This window comes from Berghia stephanieae, chromosome 1, assembly GCF_034508935.2.
Source record: "Berghia stephanieae isolate SIO BIC M18660-M18661 chromosome 1, UCSD_Bste_1.3, whole genome shotgun sequence".
NCBI lineage: Eukaryota > Metazoa > Mollusca > Gastropoda > Nudibranchia > Aeolidiidae > Berghia > Berghia stephanieae.
Window position 1 is genome coordinate 27,215,975 of NC_088360.1, and position 27,308 is coordinate 27,243,282.

General features: G+C 34.7%; 1 protein-coding gene across 3 annotated transcripts in view; it reads right to left on the reverse strand.

Moving 5' to 3' along the window:
• LOC144971142 (proteasome activator complex subunit 4-like) overlaps window positions 1-27,308 on the reverse strand; it is a 69,879-nt gene extending 42,571 nt beyond the window's left edge. The window contains exons 1-16 of one of the 3 annotated variants that reach the window (XM_078911612.1): window positions 27,227-27,267; window positions 26,666-26,963; window positions 25,754-25,894; window positions 25,436-25,543; window positions 23,654-23,698; window positions 23,136-23,285; window positions 21,481-21,544; window positions 19,423-19,497; window positions 18,636-18,755; window positions 16,027-16,119; window positions 15,419-15,477; window positions 13,731-13,937; window positions 8,950-9,136; window positions 7,085-7,174; window positions 2,832-2,896; window positions 1,652-1,796 (exon numbers count right to left, since the gene is read on the reverse strand). In XM_078911612.1, the coding sequence (XP_078767738.1) occupies window positions 1,652-1,796; window positions 2,832-2,896; window positions 7,085-7,174; window positions 8,950-9,136; window positions 13,731-13,937; window positions 15,419-15,477; window positions 16,027-16,119; window positions 18,636-18,755; window positions 19,423-19,497; window positions 21,481-21,544; window positions 23,136-23,285; window positions 23,654-23,698; window positions 25,436-25,543; window positions 25,754-25,894; window positions 26,666-26,865 (1,749 nt within the window). In that variant the 5' untranslated portion in view covers window positions 26,866-26,963; window positions 27,227-27,267. Of the gene's footprint in view, window positions 1-1,651; window positions 1,797-2,831; window positions 2,897-7,084; window positions 7,175-8,949; window positions 9,137-13,730; window positions 13,938-15,418; window positions 15,478-16,026; window positions 16,120-18,635; window positions 18,756-19,422; window positions 19,498-21,480; window positions 21,545-23,135; window positions 23,286-23,653; window positions 23,699-25,435; window positions 25,544-25,753; window positions 25,895-26,665 lie in introns of all 3 variants that reach the window. The other 2 variants (XM_078911602.1, XM_078911594.1) reach the window with 2 other exon arrangements.

Below are 27,308 nucleotides of genomic sequence, written 5' to 3' on the forward strand. Positions count from 1 at the left end.
TGTAAAAATATAAGGGTAAAATTACATTGAAACATATTAAACAAGATACTTTTTCTTAAATAGGTATGAAAATAAAGCTATTTGACTTAACAATTCCTTTTACTTCCATTGTCTACCTCTTAACACATGTTATGTTTTATGATCTTAATCTTCTTCTTCTTCTTTCAGCTTATCCCGCATTTTGCAGGGTCGCCATAATAAATGCCACATCTCCATGCATCTCAGTTAAGCGCATCATCTTCCTCCAGGTCCAGTTCTTTCATATCATCTTTATGATTTTAATCGTACTCTTAAAAAACCACGATAAAATTTCACCAAAACAAGGGATAAGTTAGGCAGCAAACACAAAGTCCCAGGTTTGAGAGTTTTTTGCCAAGACAAGAGTCATTTAAATCGATCGATATTTGAGTTTCCTGGCCAAAAATGTTTAAATATACGTCTTGTGGGGCAGCGTGGCTCAGCGGTAAAGTCTTTGCTTCGTACCCAAAAGGTAACGAGTTTGATCACCCGCCGCTGCGTTGTGTGACCTTGAGCAAGTCACCTAGCCCTAAATCACTTTGCGGCACTGCTCTGCGGCTGACGCCTGGGTTATTCCAGTCTTCCCTTGGAATAGACCCTAAAGACAAATTTCCCCTTGGGGATGAATAAAGGGAATTTATTTATTTTATTTTATTATCCATAGCCTGATTGATATGAAAAAGTCGATCTAGAATCATTGGCAAGCAAAACGTTCTTGAAACCAACACCATAAGTTGTAATCGCATTATAAAAAAAAATCATAACACAGCAAACAAATTAGGTGAAATTTAAAGAAAAAAAATCCAAGTAAAAAAAAACAAACAAAATAAAACACATCATTTGTTCAAAGAAAAATGCAAATTTTATTAAAAGTAATCACAGTAAACTGGTTAAATGTAAATCGATTAGAAATTATTAAATTTTTCAACTTTGGTACTTGAAGAATCTATCTACTGTCTTAAGTAAAAGATTTAAAAAATTAATCTGAGTTTCATGTTCTTTACAATAAAGTCAACTTTCACTATAAATCACAAGCACTCAATACGGATTTGAGCAGAGTATCATATAATTTTTGTGTCTCCTGCGAAAAGTTCAGAATAACAGTCACAAGATAAGAGCACAGTACAATCAATTTGAACAAATTTAATCCTTTACGAAGATCAGACAGTTCAAAAGTGTGAAAATTGAATCTGTTCCACCATTAGGTGAATCAGACAACAATACTCATATCTGTCATTAATAGGATTCAATAGTCTGAGGTCACATCGCCTAGCAATGAGCAGCTTAGTTCTAAACAAAGTAAATCGGTACTTTTTATTCTTCAGGCTGGCTAGAACTTTTTCACATGTCATGTGATCAGAATGTATAAAATTCAAAACATGATCAGATTTATAATATTTTTCTCCTCTGGATACACTTTTATGCTCGTCGGAGAAGTATTTCATAAGGGCGTCCGCCGTTGTTCCGATAGTTTAGAGCCAGAAACTAAGTTACTCTGCATCATTACGGAGGAAGTGACGTCACAACTGTTGAAGCGTATTACACTCGACATGTTGAGTGAATATAAATTCAATAAAGATAAAAAATGTTAAATTAAAATAAGCCAAATTTCAGAGGGAGAAAAACCTTTTACCATGTATATAGGGGTGGAGCATTGCTGGAGCATGGTAGACACCGTGGAGGCTAAACCCATCTCCAGAACTGTCTGCTCTGGATTGAGGCGTTCCACGTTGGAGAAAGATGAATCCTGACTACTGTTTTCTATCAAGCTTTGGACTCTGGAACAAGTCAGAGGGTCGAATAGGTTTACAATTATATTGTCATCTTTTTGCTCTGATTTCAAACAAATTTCTGTTGAGCGACTATGCAGTCTTGTAGTATGACATTCGCTTTCAGGTCCTGGGTTCGAGCCTTGCTCGGGGCATAATTGAGTCCTTGGAAAAGGCTCTTTACTCACATTCTCTCACCATACCTAGGTGTACAACGAATACATGGTTGTTTACAGCGTTGCCTCTGTCAGGGAAAAAAAAATGTTAAATCGCCCAACAGGCGTCATGTCTCGTTCTACATGTTACGAATTGCTGTTGGTCAGGGACCCTTTGTAAAGCACTTTGAGTACATTTAGTGGATATTGCGCTATATTTTTTAAAAAGCTCAATTTTGTTTATTTAGTAATTAATAGGCGGCTCTGATACCTAGGTGTCAAAGAACATTTTGGTCCATCTGTATGGAACACCATTCCATTGAGCATCCGGGAGTCAAAACTACTGTCTGTGTTCAAGAAATTCATGAAAACATTACTTTTTTTGATGTCATGTATTTTCTTTGATATTGATTTGTGTTGATGCAAAGTGCCAAGAGCCTCGTGGTTGAGGATACTGTGCGCTCTATAAGAGTCTATTATTATTATTATTACTATTATTATTATTATTATTATTATTATTATTATTATTATTATTATTATTAGTAGTAGTAGTAATATTATTATTATTATTAGAAACTGAAGGTGGGTGAGGGGGGGGGAGGGTGGCAGTCAATAATTTTTTTCAGATTTCCCCATCCACCCAGCAGAGAGTGGATTGCTCCTTTAGATATGTCAGAAAGTACTTTGTGTTTGACAAACATCCTATCTAAAAGGTTATAAAGTAATAATTGCTGTCCATTTAATGTTACAAAAACAAAAAGAAAAGAAAAGAAAAGAAAATCTGGCTCCATCAGCCTTGTGGCTATAAAAAACTACTTTTTGATTCTTAAAAACAAAACTTTGTAAGTTACAAATATGAAGGAAACCTATAAAACAAATAATAATTTACCTGTCGATCAGACACAGTACAAAGTCTTCAAACTGGGCTGTTGCTGAACATATCTCTCTCTCAATCTGATTAAAGAGGGGAGAAGAAAGTTTAAAATGTTAAAATATTTTCTTAAATACATACCTAAATGCATTGGGTTTACATATATTATACTGAAAATTGTCGATGTCTTTTTGTGTGGAATGTTACCAAAAAAAACACTTGACACAGCCTCATATACCGATTAAATCTGTGTAAGTGAATGGCTAAGGCATTGCACTGTGACCTAGGCGGGCTGAGACAGGCCAGCCGAAGAGAAAAACCGCAAGGTGTGTTTAGGGCTCAACGTATAGTGTGTTCACACTTGTGGAGTGTGTAACCGAAATTCCAACAAAGTTGCCATATTGGTTTTTATTAGACAAAGCGAATTAAGTTTGGTTACTGATTCTTTGTCAAAATATGTTTCTTGGTTGAAATTCAGTTTAAGAGACACGTCTTTTAATATTTAGTGTCTAAAAATTAAAAGATATTTTAAACAATAATTTATATTCAACAAACCCAGCAAATCACACACAAAGACTTGATTCTTAATTGGCAAATATTTTTTGCTAATAAAACATCTCCTCTCTGACTATATACCGGTTTGGTACCGGCTTTGAATCTGTGATTAGCCCTATTTCACATTTCAGTCAGATTAACTGAAGCTCTAACTTTTAATTCCTTTTCAAATGTTTATACATTTAAACTGTGTTGTTGGAGTTTTAAATTCTTTATCCATATTGTTCCATACAGTAATTGTTTTGTAAAATGGGTAGAAAGTGCTCTGTCTTCAATTGTAGAACTGGCTACAGAGATCAACCTGCTGATCTGAAAATAACTGTGTACAAATTTCTGAAGGAAATTCAGAAACGTAAACAGTGGATTTCATGCTTACCAAATAAGCTTAACTTTGAAGATGTTACGGAACATATGGGAGTTTGTGCTCTACATTGGCCTGATAATCCAAAAATGGTTCGTGTAGGACGATATTTTGTTCCAGTTGACCCACCTTCTGTTTTTCATAATGTACCCCAATCATGTGTACCAAGCTCGTCACAAACTCAACATCGGATTACTACAAAAGCCACTGCTGCCTCTCGAGCTGTTGATTTGGATGAGATGTCAGATTTCATGGAGTCTGATTTATTTCAATATGATTCTTTTCATGACAAATTTTGTTGTGAAGTTGGAAATTGTGGTGCCATTTTCACTCTTCCGTCAGGATCACATGATTCATATATTTTATTGAGTAGTGAGAGGAAAGGTCAAATTCACAAGTTTGCAGTATATTTTAAATACAACACTGGAACTAAAAATCCCAGGGTGACGTATGAGATGTATCATTTGGGGAAACGTATTCGTCACCCATTCATCAGTGAGATTAAATGTTGGAGTCAGCTTGAAGAGTTTCTTCGATTTGTCAAAGCAGAAACACCATTTGAAGTTACTGATAAGAAAGTCAACTTTTGTATCAGAAATCTTCAGCTGATGAATTCGTCGAAAAACTCAAGGCTTTACTCTGCAGAGGACCTGTTTTTAGCGTTTTCATGGTATGAAAAATCCCGTGCTTTGTATCTTGAACTTCGTAATCATTTACAATTACCATCTATTTCTACCATGAAAAGAATTACAAGTGTGGCAAATAACACCTCTGATGAAAATCTCTTTACGAATGTTTTTAATCATCTTGAAGAAAGATCCAGAAATTGTATTTTGATTATTGATGAAGTTTATGTCAAGGCATCAGTTTCATACAGAGGAGGAACCATTTATGGATATGCTGTTGATTACCCTGATAAATTGGCTACTACGTTTTTATGTTTTATGGTAAAGTGCTTTTTTGGATCAAGAACATTTCTTGTCAAACTGTTACCCTGTCATGCCTTAACATCTGATTTTCAGTACAGTAACACTATAAATGTCATTTCTACAATTGAAAGATGTGGAGGGAAAGTAATTGCAATAATAAATGATAACAACAGATTGAATCAAGCTTTTTTCAAAAAATTTCCTAAAATAAATGAATCATCTCCTTGGATTACCATGTCCCCAGTTGATCCTACAAGATCCTTATTTTTACTGTATGATACTGTTCACCTGTTGAAAAATATCCGAAACAACTGGATTACTGAGAAAACAAAATGTCTGAATTTCTACCCTTGTCATTCATCTGAACCAGTAACTGCCCAGTGGTCTGATTTGGAAGAACTTCATAATTACGAGACAGGATTTCTTGTAAAACTTTCAACTCTTTCCAAAACAGCATTGAACCCCACAAGTATTGAAAAACAGAAAGTTTCCCTTGTATTGGAAGTATTTTCAGAGAAGACAAGCTCTGCATTGAAATCGTCATCAAAGTCTGTCAGTTCTTGGATCAACACTGCCTTATTTATAGATGAAGTTTTGAAGCTTTGGAAAGTTTTTAACACGAAGTCTCCCTTTCAAAGCACTCGTTTTCGTGACCCAGATCGATTATGTATTGAACTTTCAGAAGCTGGTAGTCATCAATTGAATATCCTGGATCAATGGGCACTGCTTGCTGACCGGATGACAGCATCAAGTCCTGTTCTAAGGGAAAAATCCTTCACAAGAGACACAGCAAATGCTTTAGCTTGGACCTGCAGATGCCTTATTGACTTATCAAAGTACCTATTGACACAAAAAAACTCTGTCCATCATCAATATGTTGCCATTGGTTTCTTCCAACAAGATGTCATAGAGAAGCATTTTGCTCATTTTAGGATGTCAGCTGGTTGCAATTTTTATATAACAGCTCAAGATCTTTTGAACTGTCATCATATAGACAGGGCCAAACTTTTTATTGAATTTGAGAAGGATATTGATTTTAACTCCTCTGGACATTCCTGTGATCTCTGTGGGAAAGAACTGACAGACTCGGAACTTCTCATCATTGACGACCTTCCTCTCACTACTAACACACTATCATCTGATGAGAAAATGATTCTTTATTATATCGGAGGCTATGTGGCCCTAAAGGATGAAAAGTTGCGAGGAGCAGATGGAGACGTGTTCCCTGAAGATGTCAAAGTCTACACTGAGGAAATGGACAGAGGTGGTCTAAATTACCCTTCGACTGCAACTTTTCATCTTATTCTATACTGCTACACTTTTTTTAAAATGTCTGGAGAAATGCATTGTCGTTCAAGACTCGTAAGAATTTTTCAAGATTTTCCAGCACTGTTTCATTTGGATGTTGTTCTCAGCAAAATTTCTACACGCAGAATTGTAAATATTTTATTGAAACGTTTCTGCACTCAAGCTGACAGTGACAATAAAATCCAACAACAGAGAAGGAAAATAGCCAAACTGTCATCTTTGTAGTTATAATGAATTATTTATACTCATTTTCCCAGCCTCACAAGTCCTATTTCATGCATTATTATACTGTTGAATCTTTTAATGGGCCATTGGCGGTCCCAAGCCCGCAGCTGAATGCATACCTTTTTATATGCGTTCAGTAACTCAGAGGGAAAGATTCTGTGTTTATTCAAATGGATATATATTAAATTGTGCAATTATCAAGGTAAGGCATGTTTTATATTTTAATACTTATTTTTCTTCTTTCATTCAATTTTTTTCTCTTTTTCTTTTTTTTTTTTTTTAATTTTTGTGTTTGTTTTACTAATGTGATTTATCAAAAGGGACCTTATCAAAAACAGAGCTTAAACTACAAAAATATATTTGCTATTTGAAAAATGAAAAAAAAAACATTTTCTCTTATTATTATATAAAAAATCGGTCTCAAAAATATTGTGAAAAGAAAACAAATTCCGACCAAGATAGCGCGAGTGCACTAACACTAACACAGCGACTCGCTCGTACCTTACGCTGAGCCCTAAACGAAATCGCGACACGGTGTGCTGAGCTGGCCTGGGTCGGGTCGCTTACACTGTGACCCCAAAGGTCTAGGGGTCATGACACAGCTTCATATACCGATTAAATCTGTGTAAGTGAATGGCTAAGGCATTGCACTGTGACCCCAAAGGATCAGGGGTCGAGCCCTGTGTCACGCACTTTTATTTTTGTCCTTGGGCAGGATTATTAACCGCCAATTTGCTGACTTTGGACAACATGGGTATTCCCTGTTGACATCAGACATCTTTGATGCATTATCTATATTCCTTCTTGGAATGCCTAGGCGACGGTATCTAATGGTACCGTAGCGGAAGGCATCATTTTTTTTTTTTTTTATTATGTGAATGTGTAAGATTTACCTCTGTGAGATGGGTGTGGGCATGGTAAGCATCTGATACATCAACAATGGGAACCAAAGAGACAAACGTTGAGACCATTTGAAGAGTTACCTGAAGAACATGAAAATGGTGGCCACCATAAAATACAAATTTACCGTCATAAAAATATTAACAAGTTAGAATAATATATTAAAAAGTTAAGATAATTCATTCAACATGTCAAACTAGATTGCAATTTTTAAATTATTTTTTTTGTTCCCTATCTCAAAATTAAAAGTTTGCTTTTTCAAAAGGGAAAAGTTTTATAGATAGTGCAGTATCCATTATACGCGCTTAAAGCGCTTTAAAAAGAGTCAGAAGCCAACACTAAACCACTTAACACATAGGATGATGCGATCCACGATATTACAAATATTTTTTATAGAGACAACACTACTTTCGGCCAGGTACTTATTTTCTACTGCAGCATAATGAGAAAGTTAAACTAAAGAGTCTTTTCAGAAGATTCAATCCTTGCCTCTAACAGTCAGACTTGAATCAAGAACCTACAGGTCGCTAGCAGAAAATGATAACACACGACCCCACAAAGCCATAACATGGTGATATAACAATGCAGTCAGTTAGTGAGGGGGCAGAGTTGATATGGAATGCACCAAATCTCAGATAATTCGAGTTCAAACATGCCTTTGACGTCATATTATATATACCTATACCTTTTAATTTTGAGTAAGGATTTTGACCCCAGTGCTCATTCGCCTGACATCCGTGGTTTAAAGACAACTCTTTCATTCCCATAGACACTTATAACAAACATCAATCCAGTGATATCATTTAAACATTATTCAAACAAATAAAATATTAATAAAATTCACTTTATTTAACCCATGAGGGAAATTAGTCTTTGTTTTTTTTTGTATTTAAGGGTTTTACGGCGCTTGCAACACATTTAGGTTATATCAGCGCCAGTAAAAAGGATGAAAATGGGATAGCAAAAAGTTCTAGAATTACAATTAAAGCACCCACGAAAAAGTAAGATATAGGGGAACTAGGAACAAATAGGGATCAGATGTCGATTCCAAGGGCATACCACCAATGTACTTAGTTTGAGATCACCTATAAGTCTCATCCGGACACAAGCACAAAATCCAACAAAAAGAAATACACTCAAATGCTTACATTATATATTCAAAATAACAAATATAATAATACATAACAGAGAGATGATTTACAAGGACAAAAATATCATCTCCCAAAACAATAACTATGCATTTTTTTTTTTTTTTTGTTTGTTGCTTTAGGTCTCTTCCAACACAATTGAGGTTATATGAGAGACCGCTGAAACAAAAAAACAAGCAATCTAACAAAAATAGTACAAATGTAAATCAAAATCATAACCTAAAGATATCATAAGCTAAATTATAAATAACCAAGAACAAACAGGCAGAAGATTTACAGAAAAAAAAAATATCCCCTGTCAAAAATACAATCACAAACCAAAGAAGCAGGATAGGCTAGTAAAGAGAAGAAGAAACGACATCACTATCGGATCGTACACCCATGCGAACATCATGCATAGGTATATGATTCAAGGGTGATGCTCCCATCCAACCACCCGCAACTATGCATTTGACCGTTTCCCTCCCAGCTAGGACTCCGGCCAGAGCCAGGACAAAACCAAGTAATCTCATTCCAAGACAAAGACAGAAAGCATGTTGGAAAACAGATATAAGGGGATAGAAGACACAGTATGTACCCCCCCTGCCCAGTATGGTAGGTCAGGAAAAATTAGTCTTTAGGATATCAGCTGCATACAACTACACAAAGAGAACAATAAGAGGGCCTAGTTTATTTCTCATGTGACAAAATAAAAACCGTTTTGAAAATACCAGAGTTTTCCGGAAGTCATTGGGATCAATGCCTGGCAATGCCAACTGAAGAAGAGGTAAAACATGAGATCTGCCTTCTGGGAACTCTTTCCTGGAACTCATCATGGGCCTTGCCACAGCCACGATACAAATCATGCAGGCAATGAGTCGGTGAGGCTCAATCAGAGTCTCCATTGCTGGATACATCCTAGGAAGTGAGAAAGTTTGAAGAAGGTAAAAATAACATTTGTATTGACAATTATAACCAGTCTGACTGTCAAAAAAAAAAAAAAAAAGTGTGTAGTTCGCCTAACCGGCAGCCATGTTGTTATTTCTCTCCCGAATTGTGTGATTTTTATTGATTTCTAAAACAAAAGTCTGGAATATTTTTATACAGTCGTTTTAATAAAGTTTTATTCTACATTGTGATATATATTTCTCGGAAATTCATAAGAGGATTTTTAGATAAATTGACATTTTAGTGGTGTAGATCCCATTGTTTGAAGTATTGTACTAGCCGTTTATTGTTTACACTTATGTTACGATTTTTAGTCACGATGTGCCATATCTATTTTTATCCTTATTACGACAACATTTATTGGAATGACACAGAATCGTCTTGGTATCACGGTAACAATAATAGCAGTAATAGCCAGCGGCTACAACCAAGTCGTGGTGGTGTGCGGAAACGAAGAAAAATAAATATTCAAATAGGTCACAGACCACCGCCCTTTCATACAAATAGAGCACTCAAAGTACATAACACACAACGGTGCCCAAGGTCTCTGATCAACATACCACTCAACGACACTCACAACAACATGCCAATAGTAAACGACACATCAACATGTCAACAAAACATAATGACAACACCTGATCATTTTGATGGGACGCAGGACTTAAGTAAACATAATAAGAACGTGGCTTGTGAAAATAAGACAATAACAACAAAGGGGAGAAGAAGGGTCAATATGAGGCCAAATGAAATAAAAAGAATCAATTACCAAATCAACTCAAATCATAAAACGCTTAATATAGCAAACAAGCAAACTAACAGTGACCGTAATGGTGAACCGAGAAACATGTTTAGAACTATGACCATAAACTTTCAAAGTATAATTCCAAAACTACCGGAATTTTGGAAATTGATATCAGACATAAAACCAGACATCATCATAGGTACTGAAACATGGCTACATTCCGAAATAAAGGACAGTGAAATATTCCCACCAGAGACACATTTCAAAGTGTTCAGGAAAGACCGAGAAGATAGGTATGGTGGGGTGTTGGTTGCAACAACAACGAACCTCTCAGTATTAAAGCTTGACATTCAAACAAAATCAGAATCGGTGATCGTAAATATCAAAACAGAACAAGGCCTACTCACTGTGGGCGCTATGTATAGAACACCTTCAAACTCAACTATGGAACAAATGACTGAGATAACACGCTGTATTGATAGCCTAGACCCGAAAAATGTACTCTGGTTAAGCGGAGACCTGAACCTACCTGATATCAATTGGGAACAAGAAAAAATAATCAGTTACCAATATCCTTCATTTATAAACCAAGCATGTATTAACAAATTGCAAGATTTTGGCCTTAGTCAAATAAACAAAAATCCAACAAGGGGTAGAAATATCCTCGACTTATTTATCACAAATCGACCAAATTTAATTGTCAAGTGTACAACCATTCCAGGCATTAGTGACCATGACAACCTAATCACGGAAAGCACTATCAAAGCAAACAAAATCACAAAAAAATACACCCTATTACTATTTGGAAAAAGGCAAATATCACCGAAATGCGGACAGAAACACGTCTTTTTAGTGAAAACATAATTAATCAACATCTAGAAAGCACTGAGGATGTTTGGACTGCCATCAACAACCACCTAAACAAAATGATGACCAAACATGTACCAACGAAGAAAAGCTCAAGGAAATTTCACCAACCATGGATAAACACCACCGTCAAACGATTATCTAGACGGAAACAAAAGGCATGGAGCAGAGTGAGAAAGTCCAACAGTAAGAAAGACTGGTACAATTACGCCCGACTGAAACAAGAAACACGAAAAGAGAGTAGAAAGGCCTATCATAATCATGTTAAGGAACTTATCAGTGAAGACTCAAACAAAAAGCTCTGGAAATTTATAAAAAGTAGGAGGTGCGATTCGGTTGGTATAGCGCCCCTTGAGCATGATCATGTATTATACTCTGATGCAAAGGAAAAAGCAGATATACTTAATAACCAATTCTGCTCTGTTTTTGCTTCAAAAGCTCATACCAAAATTTCCACTTAGCAACTACAAGGCAAAGAAAACGATTCCAACACTATGGCCGAAATCAATGTGACAGTAGAGGGCGTTTCCAAACTCCTCGCCACTCTAAATCCAAAGAAAGCATGTGGCCCAGACAAAATACCATCCCGTCTCTTAAAGATATTGAGTAACGAATTTGCACCTGCCCTCACACATTTGTTCAAACTCTCTCTTGAAACGGGAGACATACCAATTGTTTGGAAGCACGCTCTTGTCCAACAAGACAGGTGATAGAAGCAGGGCTCAAAACTACCGTCCAATTTCATTAACTTGCATTTGCTGCAAACTGTTGGAGCATATAGTGAGATCCTCAATAACTGAATATCTCGAAACTAACAGTATTTTTTGTGATGAACAGCACGGATTTAGGAAGCACCACTCATGTCAAACTCAACTTCTATCATTAACACATGATCTGTCAGCTGCTATTGATAAAGGTGGTCAAATGGATCTAGTACTACTGGACTTTGCCAAGGCCTTCGACAAGGTTCCTCACCATCGGTTAATCCAGAAATTGTATGACGTTGGTATCAGGAACAAAACCTTACAATGGATTGCAACTTTTCTGGACAATCGCACCCAACAAGTTCTTGTCGACGGCGAGACTTCCACTATCGGGATGGTGACATCGGGCGTACCTCAGGGCTCAGTCCTTGGGCCCGTCCTATTTTTAGTGTACATGAATGATCTTCCACTATATAAGGTCAAAAGTGCGCCTCTTTGCTGACGACACAGCATTATATAATCAGATAAGAACAACAGACGACTGCAAAACACTAAATGACGATCTAGCTAAATTACAAGAATGGGAAACAATAAATCAAATGGAATTTAACCTATCAAAGTGCAATGTTCTAACCATCACAAATAAGAAAACACCTATTACATTTGAATACCAACTTCATGGTCAAAACCTGGAACATGTAAAGACAGCAAAATACCTTGGCATTGAGTTTGCTAAAAACCTCAAATGGAATGACCACATATGTCACCTGGCTTCAAAGGCAAATCAAACAAGCGCTTACATCACCCGCAATTTAAAAAGATGCCCAATCACAACTCAAACCCTTGCTTTTAAAACTATTGTTAGACCAATTTTGGAGTATGGCAGCTCAATTTGGGACCCATATACAAAGAAAAACATCGACACCTTAGAAAACATCCAAAGAAAAACAGCAAGACACATCACAAACACATTCGATCCTTTCTCAAGTGCGTCTGAAATATCACAACGGATTGGCCTTGAACCTCTGGAAAAGAGAAGAAAGATAGATAAACTTAAATTGTTCCACAAGATCTACTACAAAAATTCGTGCCTTAAACTTCCAAACGACATCAAAGATATCGGCACAAGAAATACAAGGGGACACACAGCAAGAGTAACCATCCCAACATCAAAAACAGACGCCCACATGTATTCGTTTTTCCCTTCCACTACCCGACTATGGAATAGCCTCCCAGCTGAAGTGGCTGAAAACGGTTGCCAACATGCCTTCACGCGATTGCTAGAGTTCACAACGTGACTTTTTAATCTATGTTTTTTTTGTTTTTTTTTTGTTTTGTTTTTTTGTTTTTTTTTTTTTTAATTAGTATTATGTGCAGAGTTTTAGCAAGTTTAAAATGTAAATCACTGTGGAGTGATCCTCGACAATATTGGAGGTTTCCACAAGACGAAGAAGAAGAAGAAGATTCAAATGAAAAAGAAGAAATGCTTACATAAAACAAATGGGAAGAGCTCTGCAATACTATGTCTGTTTTAACTTGATCATTGAAAAGTATGATACACAGAGTAAAGTAGTGTTTCATTCATCCTGTTTTGTTAATAAAGGGGAAACCTGAAACGTCCTTTTTTTCTGTTTTCACATATCAAATTGAAGCTTACATTCAATTTCACATTGTTATTTATTTCTTCGAGCTTCGAGCAGCACCATTTACATTACGAATCACAGAGTATGAGTTCAAAGGAAGGGCTTTATCTTAATATTTACTAACAGAACAATAACAGTAATGAGAACGTAGATAATGACATTGGTACACAGTCCCACTTATGCATTCTCTGGAAGATAAATATAGCATGGTAAACAAAATTCTTTATTTGAACATTTCAGTCAGACTTAATTAATGTTGCGAGCATGGGTGAAAGTTCAGAGGGATCAATTTGCCTGAAAGACAGACCAAAAAAGCCAATTTGCCTGAAAGACAGACCAAAAAAGCCAATTTGCCTGAAAGACAGACCAAAAAAGCCAATTTGCCTGAAAGACAGACCAAAAAAGCCAATTTGCCTGAAAGACGGACCAAAAAAGCCAGTTTGCCTAAAAGAGATGCTAATTCAAAACAAGTAACTGTCACCTTAAACTTAAATGACATAACAAGAAGAGTCAAAATGCCTGAAGACAAATTATCATAACCTTAATATCTGCATCGTCGACGACAAACTTTCACCCATAGTTGTGAAAGGCTTGCTATGCTTGCTTACTTCTCTAGAAGTGGAGGCATGATTATCTCAGGCCGTAGCACGGCCAGACTACGAAGGGACGATGCTGCATCTTGACTGCCAAACTTGCTAAACATGGCCACAAACACAGATGACTTCATGCACTCCACAAACTCTGTTATTTGTGAATCAGTGAGTTTGTGTGAGTCAGGAATAGGTGGAAGCCATTTTAGGTGTTTGAAGCGTTCTCTGAAATAGAAAAAAAAAAAAACAGATGGTAAAATTGTCAATAATCACCAATGATTAAAGATTTTAAATATTTATGTAAAGCTGAGAAACTTGCAGATATAGCTGTAACAGCTAATAAACTAGAATAGGTCTATTGCTATTGTTTATTTAAAATTAAAATTCTTTTATATCTGATCTAAAAGTTTCCTTTATAACTTTGAATTGCAATTTTTTTTTTAACATTCCTGGAAATTAGGAACAACTTTGTTCGATTTTCTATTCACGTAAAACTCGAGAGAGTTAATACATATACTGTTTTTTTCGTTTTATCATGTATTCCATTCCTTTTGACTTGTAAAATCATAAAATGGAATTGACAAACACAGTTCTAGATCTGAAGAATGAGTTGCAAGAGTCAACATTTGTATCTTTAACTCACTCAAGCCTAACACCAACTATCTCGGCGTTATTCTTTCCCTGGTTACGTCAGACCTGCCAACATGTGATTATGCCAATCAGGGATTTTGAGGAGCAAAATCAGGGATTTTTCATCCCAATCAGGGATATAAGGAAAATGTCAAAAAAATAAAATTGTACTCACCAAAACTGGAAATAAACTGTATGTACAATATACGAGGTCAGGATCAAACCATACTAAGTCACATGAAACAAATTGAAAAAAACTCGTTTTTGTGGTCAGTGACCAAATAAATAAAAAATTCGCAAAAAAACAAAAAAAAAAAAAAATTTAAACAAAAAAAAAAAAAAAAAAAATTTTCGACATTCCAGGATTATAAGCTCAATTCCGGGATTCCGGGATGGTGGCTTAAATCCGGGATAATCCCGGAAAATCCGGGATGGTTGGCAGGTCTGTTACTTTTACCCCATCATTATATACATTTTTTTTCTGAGACATATTATAAGCTTATAAATAAAGTGTTTTTATTTTTTACCTGTTAATAGTTGTTGAATAAAGCTAAGTACATACAAATTTTCTTTTAAATGAGTAAGAAGTATATCTTATTTTTTTTTCAAACTAAGTAATACAAATTTTCTTTTAAATGAGTAAGAAGTATATCTTATTTTTTTTTCAAACTAAGTAATACAAATTTTCTTTTAAATGAGTAAGAAGTATATCTTATTTTTCAAGTTTGAAAAGCACCCAAAACCTCGAGAGAGAAAGCGAACAGCCAGGAGGTAGAGGCCTAGTCCTAGGGTTGAGTGAGTTAACAAGTATTCGATGCTAATAAGATATACACATATTGCAAGAGGAAACAAATGAAAAGGTCTATAATTGTCATGCAAAATAATCAACCACCATGAATAGTGTGTGTGTGTGTGTATGTGTGTGTATGTGTATGTGTGTGTGTGTGTGTGTGTGTGTGTGTGTGTGTGTGTGTGTGCGTGTGTGTAAGTTACTGGGGCAGTGAGAAAATTTCACAACATTCTTTATCAAAACATATATTTCAATGAGTGAAAACAGTAATGAAAAACACGCCTACCTTCTCAATCTCTCCACAAGGAACTTTGGTAAATTTTGCAAAAATGATCCCAGTCGGGTCTGAAATATGAAAGTAGAGGAGTTGGATTGGGATACAAGGAAGGAAGGAAGGAAGGAAATAGAAACAATGGTTACATGTTGATATATACATATATTTGTTCTTCTTCTCTTCCTTCAATTAATCAACAGACTCAGTGTAACCTAGTATTATAAAGCACTGAACAAGTGTGTATAGAAGGTGCCAGACAAAGCAAGAAAGAAAAATACAAGAAAAAAAAAAAAACCCTCCCAAAAAAATCAGTGAACCTCGAGTCAAGGTCGACTGATTTTTTGGATGTTTTTTTTTTCTTGTATTTTTCTTCCTTGCATTGACTGGCACCTTTCATATACACTTGTTCAGTTCTTTATCTTACAACAGTGCCTGCTCCATTTCTTAATTTGTAACCTAGTATTACTGTCGATAATAATCGACACATTGAGACAAAGACTATTTTCAAAGTTGTGTGGATGGCAATGTGATGTTGAGCTCTTCAACACCGCATTTTTTTTTTTTTTTTTTTTTCCTCTTTGTCTTCTTCGTATGTACATGTGTAAAACCAACATACATACCGTCCATTTCCCAACATTGGATGGGTGATAATAGGAATGCAGTGCTTTGAATAACTTCGTCAAGTGTTCTTGAATAATGCTGTCTGGACCACCCTGGTATAGATTAGAAACAAAAGGAGATGATAGTCTACAATGGTTGCCTGTCGAGAAGGAGTTGTATATATAAGATTATAAATAATAACGTGAAGTTGAATGTAAGCTCATTAAGTTTCATCTTAACTACGCCACTACCACATCATCTCATTCATCTGTGGTGTTTCAATCATCCTGTTTTGTTGATAAAGGGGAAACCCGAAACGTTCATTTGATCTGTTTTTGTAATTAAATTGAAGCTTACATTCAACTTCACGTTATTATTTATTTCTTTGAGCTTCGAGCAGCAACATTTACACTATATATAAGATTGCAACTCCGTGTTTTAAAACCTTTAAACCAAACGATACCCTATCTATCTATCAGATCTTTTATAACATTGTGATCCTTCTCACTCCCTAAAATCCAGTAATAAACTCCTTCTTTGTGTATTTTAAAAAATAAAGACTCTAAAACATATTCTGGTAGAACATTGTCTCATGCTGCCCCAAATGTCTGAAATTCCTTCCATTAGATATTAGAAGTAAGGTGCTTTCGTCAGAGGTGACATTCAAAAAGTACCTTAAAACACACCTCACCTGATGAATGCTTCTTTGTCCGAATAATTCTATGAATAGAACTATTATACATTATTTATATATTATATTATATTATTATATATATATTATATCTAGATTTTTTTCTGCGGACATTATGCCAACTGAAGACGTGGATGAAAGCCACAGAAACATATGTTTTGGCCACATATACAATTGAGTGATACAATTTATATTTTATATTAGCTCTAACCATCATTATCGAGCACTTTTGTACCTATGAGTACCCACCAACACTCATAAATATATATATATATATATATATATATATATATATATATATATATATATATATATATATATATATATATATATATAGCTTTGTGGTCTTGTGGTATGACACTCACCCTCAGACCGGTAGGTTCAGGTTTCAAGCTCTGCTTTGAACGACACAGAGTTGAGTCTTTGGAAGAGGCTCTTTACTCACATTGTCACATTACTAGACCTGTAAATGAGCTCTATAAAAATTGACTGAAACTCTTCGACAAACTGAAGATTCAATTTTTTTTTTTTAAATAAGGGCATCATTGGAGAGGAGAGTGATAAATACAATATATCAAAATAGTGGGTGTTATTTCTTACTGGAAGTATGACTGCCATAATTTGATGTAGAAGGAATGCTAATAAGCATGTCATTCATATAGGTAAAGATGACTTCATCAAAGTCATATTCCTGCCTCTGGAATTTTTTTGACATAGAAAAATAATCACCATTATCATCTTTAACTTCTAGCCATGACCAATTGAATTTATTCCTCACGGGACTCACATCTTTATCGATGCTCGACAAGTCTGAATTGCGATCCACGAACAGCTAAGCCATTGTGAGAACATTAGAATAATGTAGCAATGAGCAAACTTGATTTTCAATCAGTAAATGACAGAGAAAAAAAAAATTAAATAAATATGACTTCAGGCCAATACACTGAATTATTAAGTAGAAGTGAATTATCAAGAAGAAACTTCGGCAGGCGTAGCGGAAAAATTCAAAGAATCGAAATGAAGGTAAATCGCCACAAAACAGCAAGCTCGCTTGGGCTTGAGCAAAACAATGCCAGAAAACGTCCTGATTTGCACGGGAATTAATTAGGCTACTTACCATTGTTCCTTATGATCAGGTACTCAATCAGTGAAGAAACGGTCAACCAGTTTGTTTACAACGTGAGGCAATCGAAATGTGCTTGTAGCAATCTATCCTACCTTTCGATTTGAAGATGTCTACATAACGGACTTGCGGCATTCGCAATTTACTTTATCATAGTTTTGAGACTCGAAGGGTAAATGTGGTCAATTTTGGCTTAGATGAAACAGTGAAATTTATCGCTCGGTGGCTCAGTTAAAATTGGCTACAGTTGGGATCACGACGGATTGGAAAGTGAAAAAATAATTTAACGAAGGATGTGTGAAAATACCCAGGGAAGTGTTCAGACACGCCTTTTATAAAAAGCGTCGCTTTGTCTTGGCAATATATACATCGTTAATATAAACGGTCCCCATGAGCTATGCGTAGCGCTGTGGAACACTCCTAATTATTTTACGGTCATTCGACTACGATTTGTGAATTCTTTCTTTTTTTATTTCTTTCCTTTTTTAAATATTTGAATTTGACAAATTGACTGATTTCCGTTAATTGACTGAGAATTTACAGGTCTACATTACTCAGGTGTAAAATGAGTACCCGGTCATGAACAGACAAAAAAAAATAATGTAATATCGCCTTACAGGCATCATGTCTAATCCTACATGTTGACTGCTGTTGGCTGAGGATCCATTCCAAAAAGGTTTGAGTATGTTTAGTGGATATTGCATTATATAAAAGCTCACATTGTTTTGTTTGCCTTTTTTTTTTTTTAAAGGAAGAAAAAAGATAAATCAAACCGAATGGACAAATATTGAGAAAACAACAGAAAAAAGCCTCACCATCATGCCGACAATCCACATACACATATTGTTGATGTCATAGGCGTTGTTGTTACGAATAGGAATGGCTTGTCTGTTGCCGACAGGTAGGTTGAAGCTACGCAACAATCTGGTGAATATCTGAAATATAATTTTAGGAGGTATGTGAAACCAAAATCATTTTATAATTTGGGTTGTTTTGGGGTTTTTTTTACTTCTGTAAAATTATGAAATAAATTTTTATTTTCATTATCTATTTTTGTACTGGAATGTAATTTTATTATCCAAATAAATAGCTTAAATTGTAAAACACCAAGAGGCTCTCCCGTCCTCTGGAAATGAAATTCTTATCATTATTGTGAATTGAAATGACAATAAAATTATTACCATAACTGATTTAACTTTATGACCTGCAAATAACAGACAAAATGGCAATGACATATTTTGTTTGATTAATTTTTTTTTCACTCAATGTAAAATTGACTCATAATCTGTCACTTAAGTCGAAACAAAAAACCTTTAAAAAGCATTTCAACTCTTCAACCATTTTCAGGACTCAGTACAAATATCTAATTTTCTAACATGAGCTCAAAAACAATTATTACATGTTAAACATAATTTTGTTCAGAAAAATTTAGAAAAACAGCATTAAAGTCTTATAAATACACATATTTTTCTTCAAATTTTGTGATGTACAAGACAAATTTGAATTTAAAAAATATTCATTGTATCGTAACAAACGTGACAATTTTCCTATAGTATGAAGCTTTCCATATTCTGTTTTATCTTTATTCTAAACGTGACATACCATGGGAACGTGTGGAGTCCAGTCAATATAACTGACATTGCGATGAGCCAATCTGGAGAATAGACTCACAAGACTCTGAAACAAAATTTCAGACCAAGGGAAAATGAAGAACTTTAGGGTGAATGCATTGATTTGCATGGGAAAAATATACTAGACTGAAAAATAGTATATGACTCATTGCCAAATTAGAATGGGAGTAATCTGTTCATGTATTGGACAATATAAGACAATTAAGCCAAGTTCAGAAAAATAATACCTATCTTATGACAACGAAAGTTATAGAAAATTACTTTTTCTTTAAATTATATAATTAAAAATCAAAATATATCAGGTAGTATCAAAACTCAAAATACCGAATTCACAGCATAATCATGAGAAAAAAAGTTAAATTGCTCACATGAAATGGACAGCCATTCATGAACATTCGTAAAAATAACTGACTCAAGATTTTCACGATCAATCCAAGACTAAACAAAATAAATGTGCTTAAATTTATCAGTATCTAACATTGTTATTTACATAGGAAATCACCAAACACTGACGTGTTTTATTACCAGAGCCATAGATAATAATTCTATTTGTTGGACAGCTGCGTGTAGACCAATTTAACTGAATTTCTAACAATTCACATAATAGAAGTAGCACAACATTATCACTATAACTATAACCTACATGACAACTTATGTTTATATCTTGTCTTTAAAATTGTATTCCATTTGCTGTTTATAATAATTGACAAAATTGTTTAAATGACCAGTGTCTAAAGCTGCTATTTGTTGACAGATTTTTTTCATATAATGTTTGGGGCTAATTTTGTCATATTAAGTCATTTTATTTCATAGTTATTGGTAACTATGCATTCAAAAATTCAGAATTTGTTCGAACATTTATCAACAGATTATTCCCTTTTTAAAATGTACTAAAGTACAAAAATAATCCATTATTAAGCATAAATTTCGCCTATTTATCAATGAGTCATAAAAACATAGTGTTCAAATGTAATTAAAACCAAGTCACATGATTGTGGGATTGAGATTAGCATATATTGTTTGAGCTAACAATCATAATAATAATAAAAATAATAATAATAATATATAACAATAATAATAATAATAATAATAATAATAATAATAATAATAATAATAATAATATAATAATAATAATAATAATAAATAATATAATAAAAATAAAATAATAATAATAATAATAATAATAATAATAATAATAATAATAATAATAATAATAATAATAATAATAATAATAATAATAATAATAAAATAATAATAACAATAATAATAACAATAATAATAATAATAATAATAATAATAATAATAATAATAATAATAATAATAATAATAATAATAATAATAGATAAGAAGAAGAGAAGAAGAAGAAGAAGAAGAAGAAGAAGAAGAAGAAGAAGAAGAAGAAGAAGAAGAAGAAGAAGAAGAAGAAGAAGAAGAAGAAGAAGAATAACAATAACAATAACAATAATAATAATAATAATAATAATATTAATAGCAACAATCTATTCATCCCAAAAATAGAAATTTGTTCACAGATGAGAAAGAGGGGGTGACTTACATCCCTCAAGAATTAGCTAGATGACAGCTTATAAAGCTGTATCCAAGTGTAATCAATATCAAAGACATGCTTGGGAATCTCTGGTTTATCTTGTGCAGCTATGTGGTCTTTTGGTAGGACACTCTCCTTCAGATCAGAAGGTCTTGGGTTTGAGTCCCGCTCTTAGTTGTGCATAGTTGAGTCCTTGGAAAAGACTCTTTATTCACATTCTCTCACTATAATCAGGGGTAAAATGAGTACCTGGCCGTTAGCAGCTTTGTCTCTGTCAGAAAAATTGTAATATCGCCTAACAGGCATCATGTCTCATCCTACAAGTTAAGTGTTGCTGTTGGTTTGGGACCCTTGTAAAGCACGTTTAGCACATGCTTGGTGGACATTGCGCTATATAAAAGCTCAAATTTTTTTTCTTCCCACCCTAACCTGTTTTTAATGACTCAATAACAGATAAGATAAGATTAAGTAAAGATGACTTACTCCTTCCCAAGAGGGTGCACTGTGAAATGAATACCACAACTGCAGGAATTCATCCAACCATAACCTGAAATATAAATCAAAACGTACATTAATTTAGTCAATATATTTAATATATTGCGGCTATAAGGCCTAGTGGCATGACACTCGCCTTCGGATCAGAAGGTCCTGGGTTCGAGCCTCGCTCGGCGCATAGTTGAGTACTTGCAAAAGTCTCTTTACTCACCTTACTCAGGTGTAAAATGAGTACCTGGCCGTCAACAGCGTTGTCTCTGTCGGAAAAAAAAATTATAACACCTCCTTACAGGCGTTATGTCTCGTTCTAGAAGTTACGTGTTGCTGTTGGTCAGGTACCCCCTGTAAAGCGCTTTGAGCATGTTTAGTGGATTTTGTGCTAAATAAAAACTAATTTTTTAAAAAATATCTATAACAAACAGCAGTGCCGGTGGAAAACACCTGACAAATAAAAATAAATAGGAATATTCATATAGAGCATTTTCACAGATTTAGCAATTTTAGGGCCCTTCACAATGTTTCATTTATTTCCCCCAGCAGGCCAAATGGGACCATATTTCCATTTCAATAGGGACCAGTTGCCCATTAAGCGTCGTTTTGTACTAACAGTTTTTCAATATTCAGCACTGACTATTGCCAAAGTACTCATTATCACTTATACTTATATCAAGTGGGGTAATGTTAGTAAAGTGCATCACCCGAAAACAAAATGTAGAATTTTCCAAAATCTCTGTTATGCATCAAGCCACTGAACACAACTAATAGTGCTTGACTCTTTGTGATATGACATCATATAGATAACTTTTCAGAGAACAAGACTCTAGAAACATTTTGGGGCAAATCGTGTTTGTTTGTTTGTTTTTAAAGGTTTTACAGCACTTGCAACACATTAAGGTCATATAAGCGCCAGTAAAAAGGAAGAAAATGGGATAGTAAAAAGTTCTAGAATTACAATTAAAGCACCCAAGAAAAGGTAAGACAAAGGGGAATTGGTTCAAATAACAAACAGGTGTAGATTCCAAGAGCACACTATCAAAGTGCTTAGTTTGAGATCACTAAAAGTAAAAGTCTCATCCAGACACAAGCACAGGTCCCTACTAATAGGAATACACTCAAATGTTTTACAAATCATAGAAAATATAAGGAAAACATAATACAGTGCATAAAAGAGAAACGATTTACAAGAAAAAAAAATATCATTTCCCAAAACTATCTATACATTTCACTGTTTCCCTCTCAGCCAGGGCATCTGGCCAGGACCAGGACAAAACCAAGTAATCTCATTCCAAGACAAAGACAGAAAGCAAGTTGGAAAACAGATATAGGGGGATAGAAGACGCAGTAAGTACCTCCCTGCCCACTATGGGAGGTCGCACCCAGATAGGGATAGAAACGCAGTAAGTACACCCTGCCATATGGGGTCAGGAACCCCACCCAATGAGGCAAATCTGAGATATAAACATAAATGACATTGGGATGATGGTGATGTTGATGATGATGATGTTGATGATGTTTTGGGGGTTTTTTTCACTGGAAAAATATAATACAATCAAAATCGGGAAAATAGCTGGTAATTAGGGAAATTGGGAATCAGATAAAACCTGGAGAGTTGGTATGTCTGATTACTGAACAAACTAACTTACTTGAAACCCTTGTGGTGTAATTCTGGTGGGAGAGTGGTAGGGAGGAAGAGTTCCAGGAACTGTAACCCATGAACAGCCATAGTGTCAAGGGGACATAACCATGGTCGCCATTCATCCAGCATCTCTTGAGTGGCATCTTCGTGAAAGTAGCTATGTAAATGACAGAGGAAAAGATGTTTCGTTAAGATGCAATTCCTTAAATCTGTGCAACTTAAATAAATAATTAAATCAATCACTCACTTCATCACAAAAATGAGTTAAATTAAGGCTATTGGTCTTATAAATCATGTTCTTCTTTAATGTTACAATTTATATATTTATTTGTTTTCTATTTATTTTCATGCATTCATTTATACAAAGGGAATTATATGGTTACTATAAAATGAATCACCTAATAAATAATTAGAAAAATAAATAACTAAATGATAACATTAACATTTTATTTTTTAATTTAAAAAAAAAGAATGTTTATTCTGTATAATTGTCAAATGATAACACTGAAATACAATTAAACTTACTGTGAACAGGACTTTATCACATTATTCAATGCATTTTCAAAACGTCTGGATAAAGAAAGGGGAAAAAAATTAAAGTTATAAAAATAGAATCCAGTGAGCAAAACAAATAAAAATGTATAAAGGGGGTCCCATCAGCTCTGTTGTTAGAGCACTGGTTTCACACACAAAGGGACCGAGATCAATCCCGAGTGAAGTCAAGATTTTTTTCCAAGGCCTGTGATTGGGTAGCTGGGTCTGTTATATATCTGATGGTAAGTACTTTGCGATAGACTAGAATCCTTTCCAAAGGGTAGCAAGCAATTACTATTGTCTGTTTCGTGCTATTGAAACCGGGATTAACTCACGCTCCATGGGCCTAATGGCTCGGAAAGAATCCTTAGTAGTAATGGTAAAAGACAAAACCACTTCTTTTAACATAAACTAAATTAATAGCAATGTCCTTTTTTAGGTTTTTGAATGTTGAGGGACATAGCTGAAAATTAGACAATTCTTTATAAATCATCTTTCAAAGTCAAAAAATTCTGATGAAATGGAGGATCAATAAAAAACGGAATTCATATGTGTAAAATTAAATTTAATTCGCATTCAAAAAACAACATTCTTAATCATTTTGTTCAACTTCAAATAGATATTACACAAACGGTATCCATTAAAGTCTTTCTCTGATTTCAAAGACTTTTTATTCTAAAACTGTTATAGTATAGATATTTTCATCTGGGTTTCCCCACCTTCGAAGAAAAAGCCATTCATTTACACCCATTAGTCATCAACCCACATTTCATCACCAACGTTAGCAAAATAAACATGAACTCAAAGACCTCACTTTTCTCTCCTTTTATTTCCGAATGGAAAAAGTTCGACACAAATCTTTTTTGTGTAATGTGATTGCATGAAACAAAATTGTCAAAGATAGCTCAACAACCCTCATAGCCAAGCTTTGAAGACCATTACAGGAAAACATTTTTTTTTTTAATACGAAAATCCAAATTTGCTGAGTCACATAATGTCAGAGATTGACCACAATCCCATCGACCAAGCATTGTCAATGAAACTGTTCAGGAGCCAAACACCATCGAGCTTAATCTTTTCCAGTCTACACGCAAATCATCAACTGCTTTTGACATTCCTAACAAGATTTTGAGAAAATAACTCACTTGTATCTTTAAAAACTACAAGTCATCCAAGCACACCCAAAAGAAGCTCAGAAGTGCTTTTGAATAGTAAATGGCATAAGGTATATGCGAGGATGATGATTGTTTAACGGATTCGTTTTTGAGGATACAAGTGAGTTATCATCTAAAAATGGGTATGCTGCTTTTGGAATGCTGATGTGCTTTGGAATGCTGAGTGCAGTCGATGCTTTGCGTGTAGATTACACTCAAAGGACTGTAGCACCTCCTGATCGGTTTCATCGAAAACTCCTAGTTGAGAGAAACGTGAGCAATCTCTAACATTATGTGTCAAAGCAATTTTAGAAAACCCGTTTTGTTTGTTTTCATGTCTTGTAATGGTCTACCAAACTAGGCTATGAAACATTTGAGCGACCTTTGGCGAGTTCATTTCATGCAACCACATTACACAAAGAAATTTGACTATTCCCTAGAAAATGGTGAAAACCAGATGCAAATATCTTTAACAGTTTAATAATAATAAATCTTTGAAATCAGGGAAAGACTTTATGGCCATCTTGTATTTTTTACTCGCTTCATATACCACATGCTATGACCTCTTTTATAGTATCATAAATATTCATAAAAATATAGGTCAAGGCCATTGTCTTACGATGAATAGACTCTCCAGATGGATTTCTCATCAACCACTTTTTTCAACAGGTCGTACAAAGGTCTCCAAGGTAGAACAATATCATCTCTGCTCAAATAGTTCTTTTTTCTGTGAAATTAACGAGAATTATCATTTGAGTTAATCTTTTTTTTTTTTTAACTAAAAAAGTTGAAGTGTCGTACTAACTTTCATGTTTTAATATATTTTAATTTTATGACAAAACATAACTCACTACTGTTATATTAGGGGAGCATTCTCCTTACATGATCATATAAAGAACAATTGTCTGTCTTCAATGAGGAACATGTTCATACTTACTTCAAGAGACTATTCAAAACTTTGGCAACTTTTTCTACCAGACAAAACTCTTGCATCGGCATAGTCACCACTTCGTATAGAAGTTTGATAAAAAGGATGTGGTCCTCTTTGGAGAATTTGTTGTAGTAGATGGATAGATATCTGGTAAGGAAAATTGTAATTCATTTGACGGCATCAATAATCATGATGAGGAGGCGAAGGAGAAGGAGGAGGAGGAAAATGAGGAGGACGACGATGAGCATAAGGAGGAAGAGGAATAGGTAGAAAGAGAGGAGGAGGAATAGGGGGAAAAAAAGGAGGAGGAAGAGGTGGAAAAGGTGGAGGAGGAGGAAGAGCATGGGGAATGATGGTGATAACAGTGATCCCACTAATGCTGCTGCTGATGATCATAATTTATCTGGCACATTTTTATACACTTTCAATATTCTCTACTATGTGCTTCACACTGCTTTACATGTACTATTACCCCACAACAGGATATGAAACTACCTTTCTATTTCATATCCAGGGCAAATCGCGTATTATTCTTTTAATTTTAATACTTGGGTTGTTTCCCTTAGTGGTGCTTGTATAATATGGAAGTTATCCCTACTAACACTCTTACAATTTGCCACTGTCTATATTCAAGTACTCATTCATACCCGAGTCGAGAAGGGTGGTGTGAATTAAGAAGAGCTTCACCAACAGAACAGATGTAATGTTGTGGATAGAGTTCTGTTGTCAATGTCATTCACTTCATCAATCACTGATAATGATAATAATAATCAGCACCGATGGACACTGTAACAAAATCAACAACCTCAAAATACTGCATCATCAACCCCAAATGTATATATATATATATAAATAAAGTAGAAAAAGTTCGCACTCTCTAGCAAAGTAAAGGAACAGAAATCAGTAAAATTCTCTAACCTGTCAAGTTGTCCAACCCAATGTCTTAATCCTACTTTAATGTCTCTCAATTGAACAGCTCGTCCCAAGTTCTCTTTAATTTCTGCGAGCATCCGATTGGATTCCTCATCAAGGTTTGCAGCATAAGGCAAGTGACGATTGAATTCGGACTCTTTCTGGGGAGTAAAACCCAGGGACCGTACAGTCTCTGTTTCAGTCATGATTGGCTTGAAATTCCGAGACTTGCGAGAAGGCCCTTCTCTTTAAAATGTCACAAGAAATCAGGGTTTGAATTACTTTTTTTTTTTTTTTGGACAGTCTGAAAAATGGAAATGAACAAACTCAAACTGAAAACTTTAGCCTTTGAATTCTAACTCGACAAGTGAGCAGTAGCCTATTGCGAGTTCTGAATTTTGTTTTTTTGGTCTTTCAGTAGAAAATAAATCATTAAAAGTAATGGTTTTAATCTTATAATTATCGTGTATTTCTTAACTTCTGTGTTGTTTGTATATCGTGCTCTCGCAATAAACTTTAAATACAAAAATATTGTTTATGTTTATAGTTGAGCAATCCATAGTTTACAATGACGAATGACCATAGAGGCAGCCATTTACACAACAGACATGTTTCGCAGTTGCCGATTGGTTGAGTTCAGATAACTTCT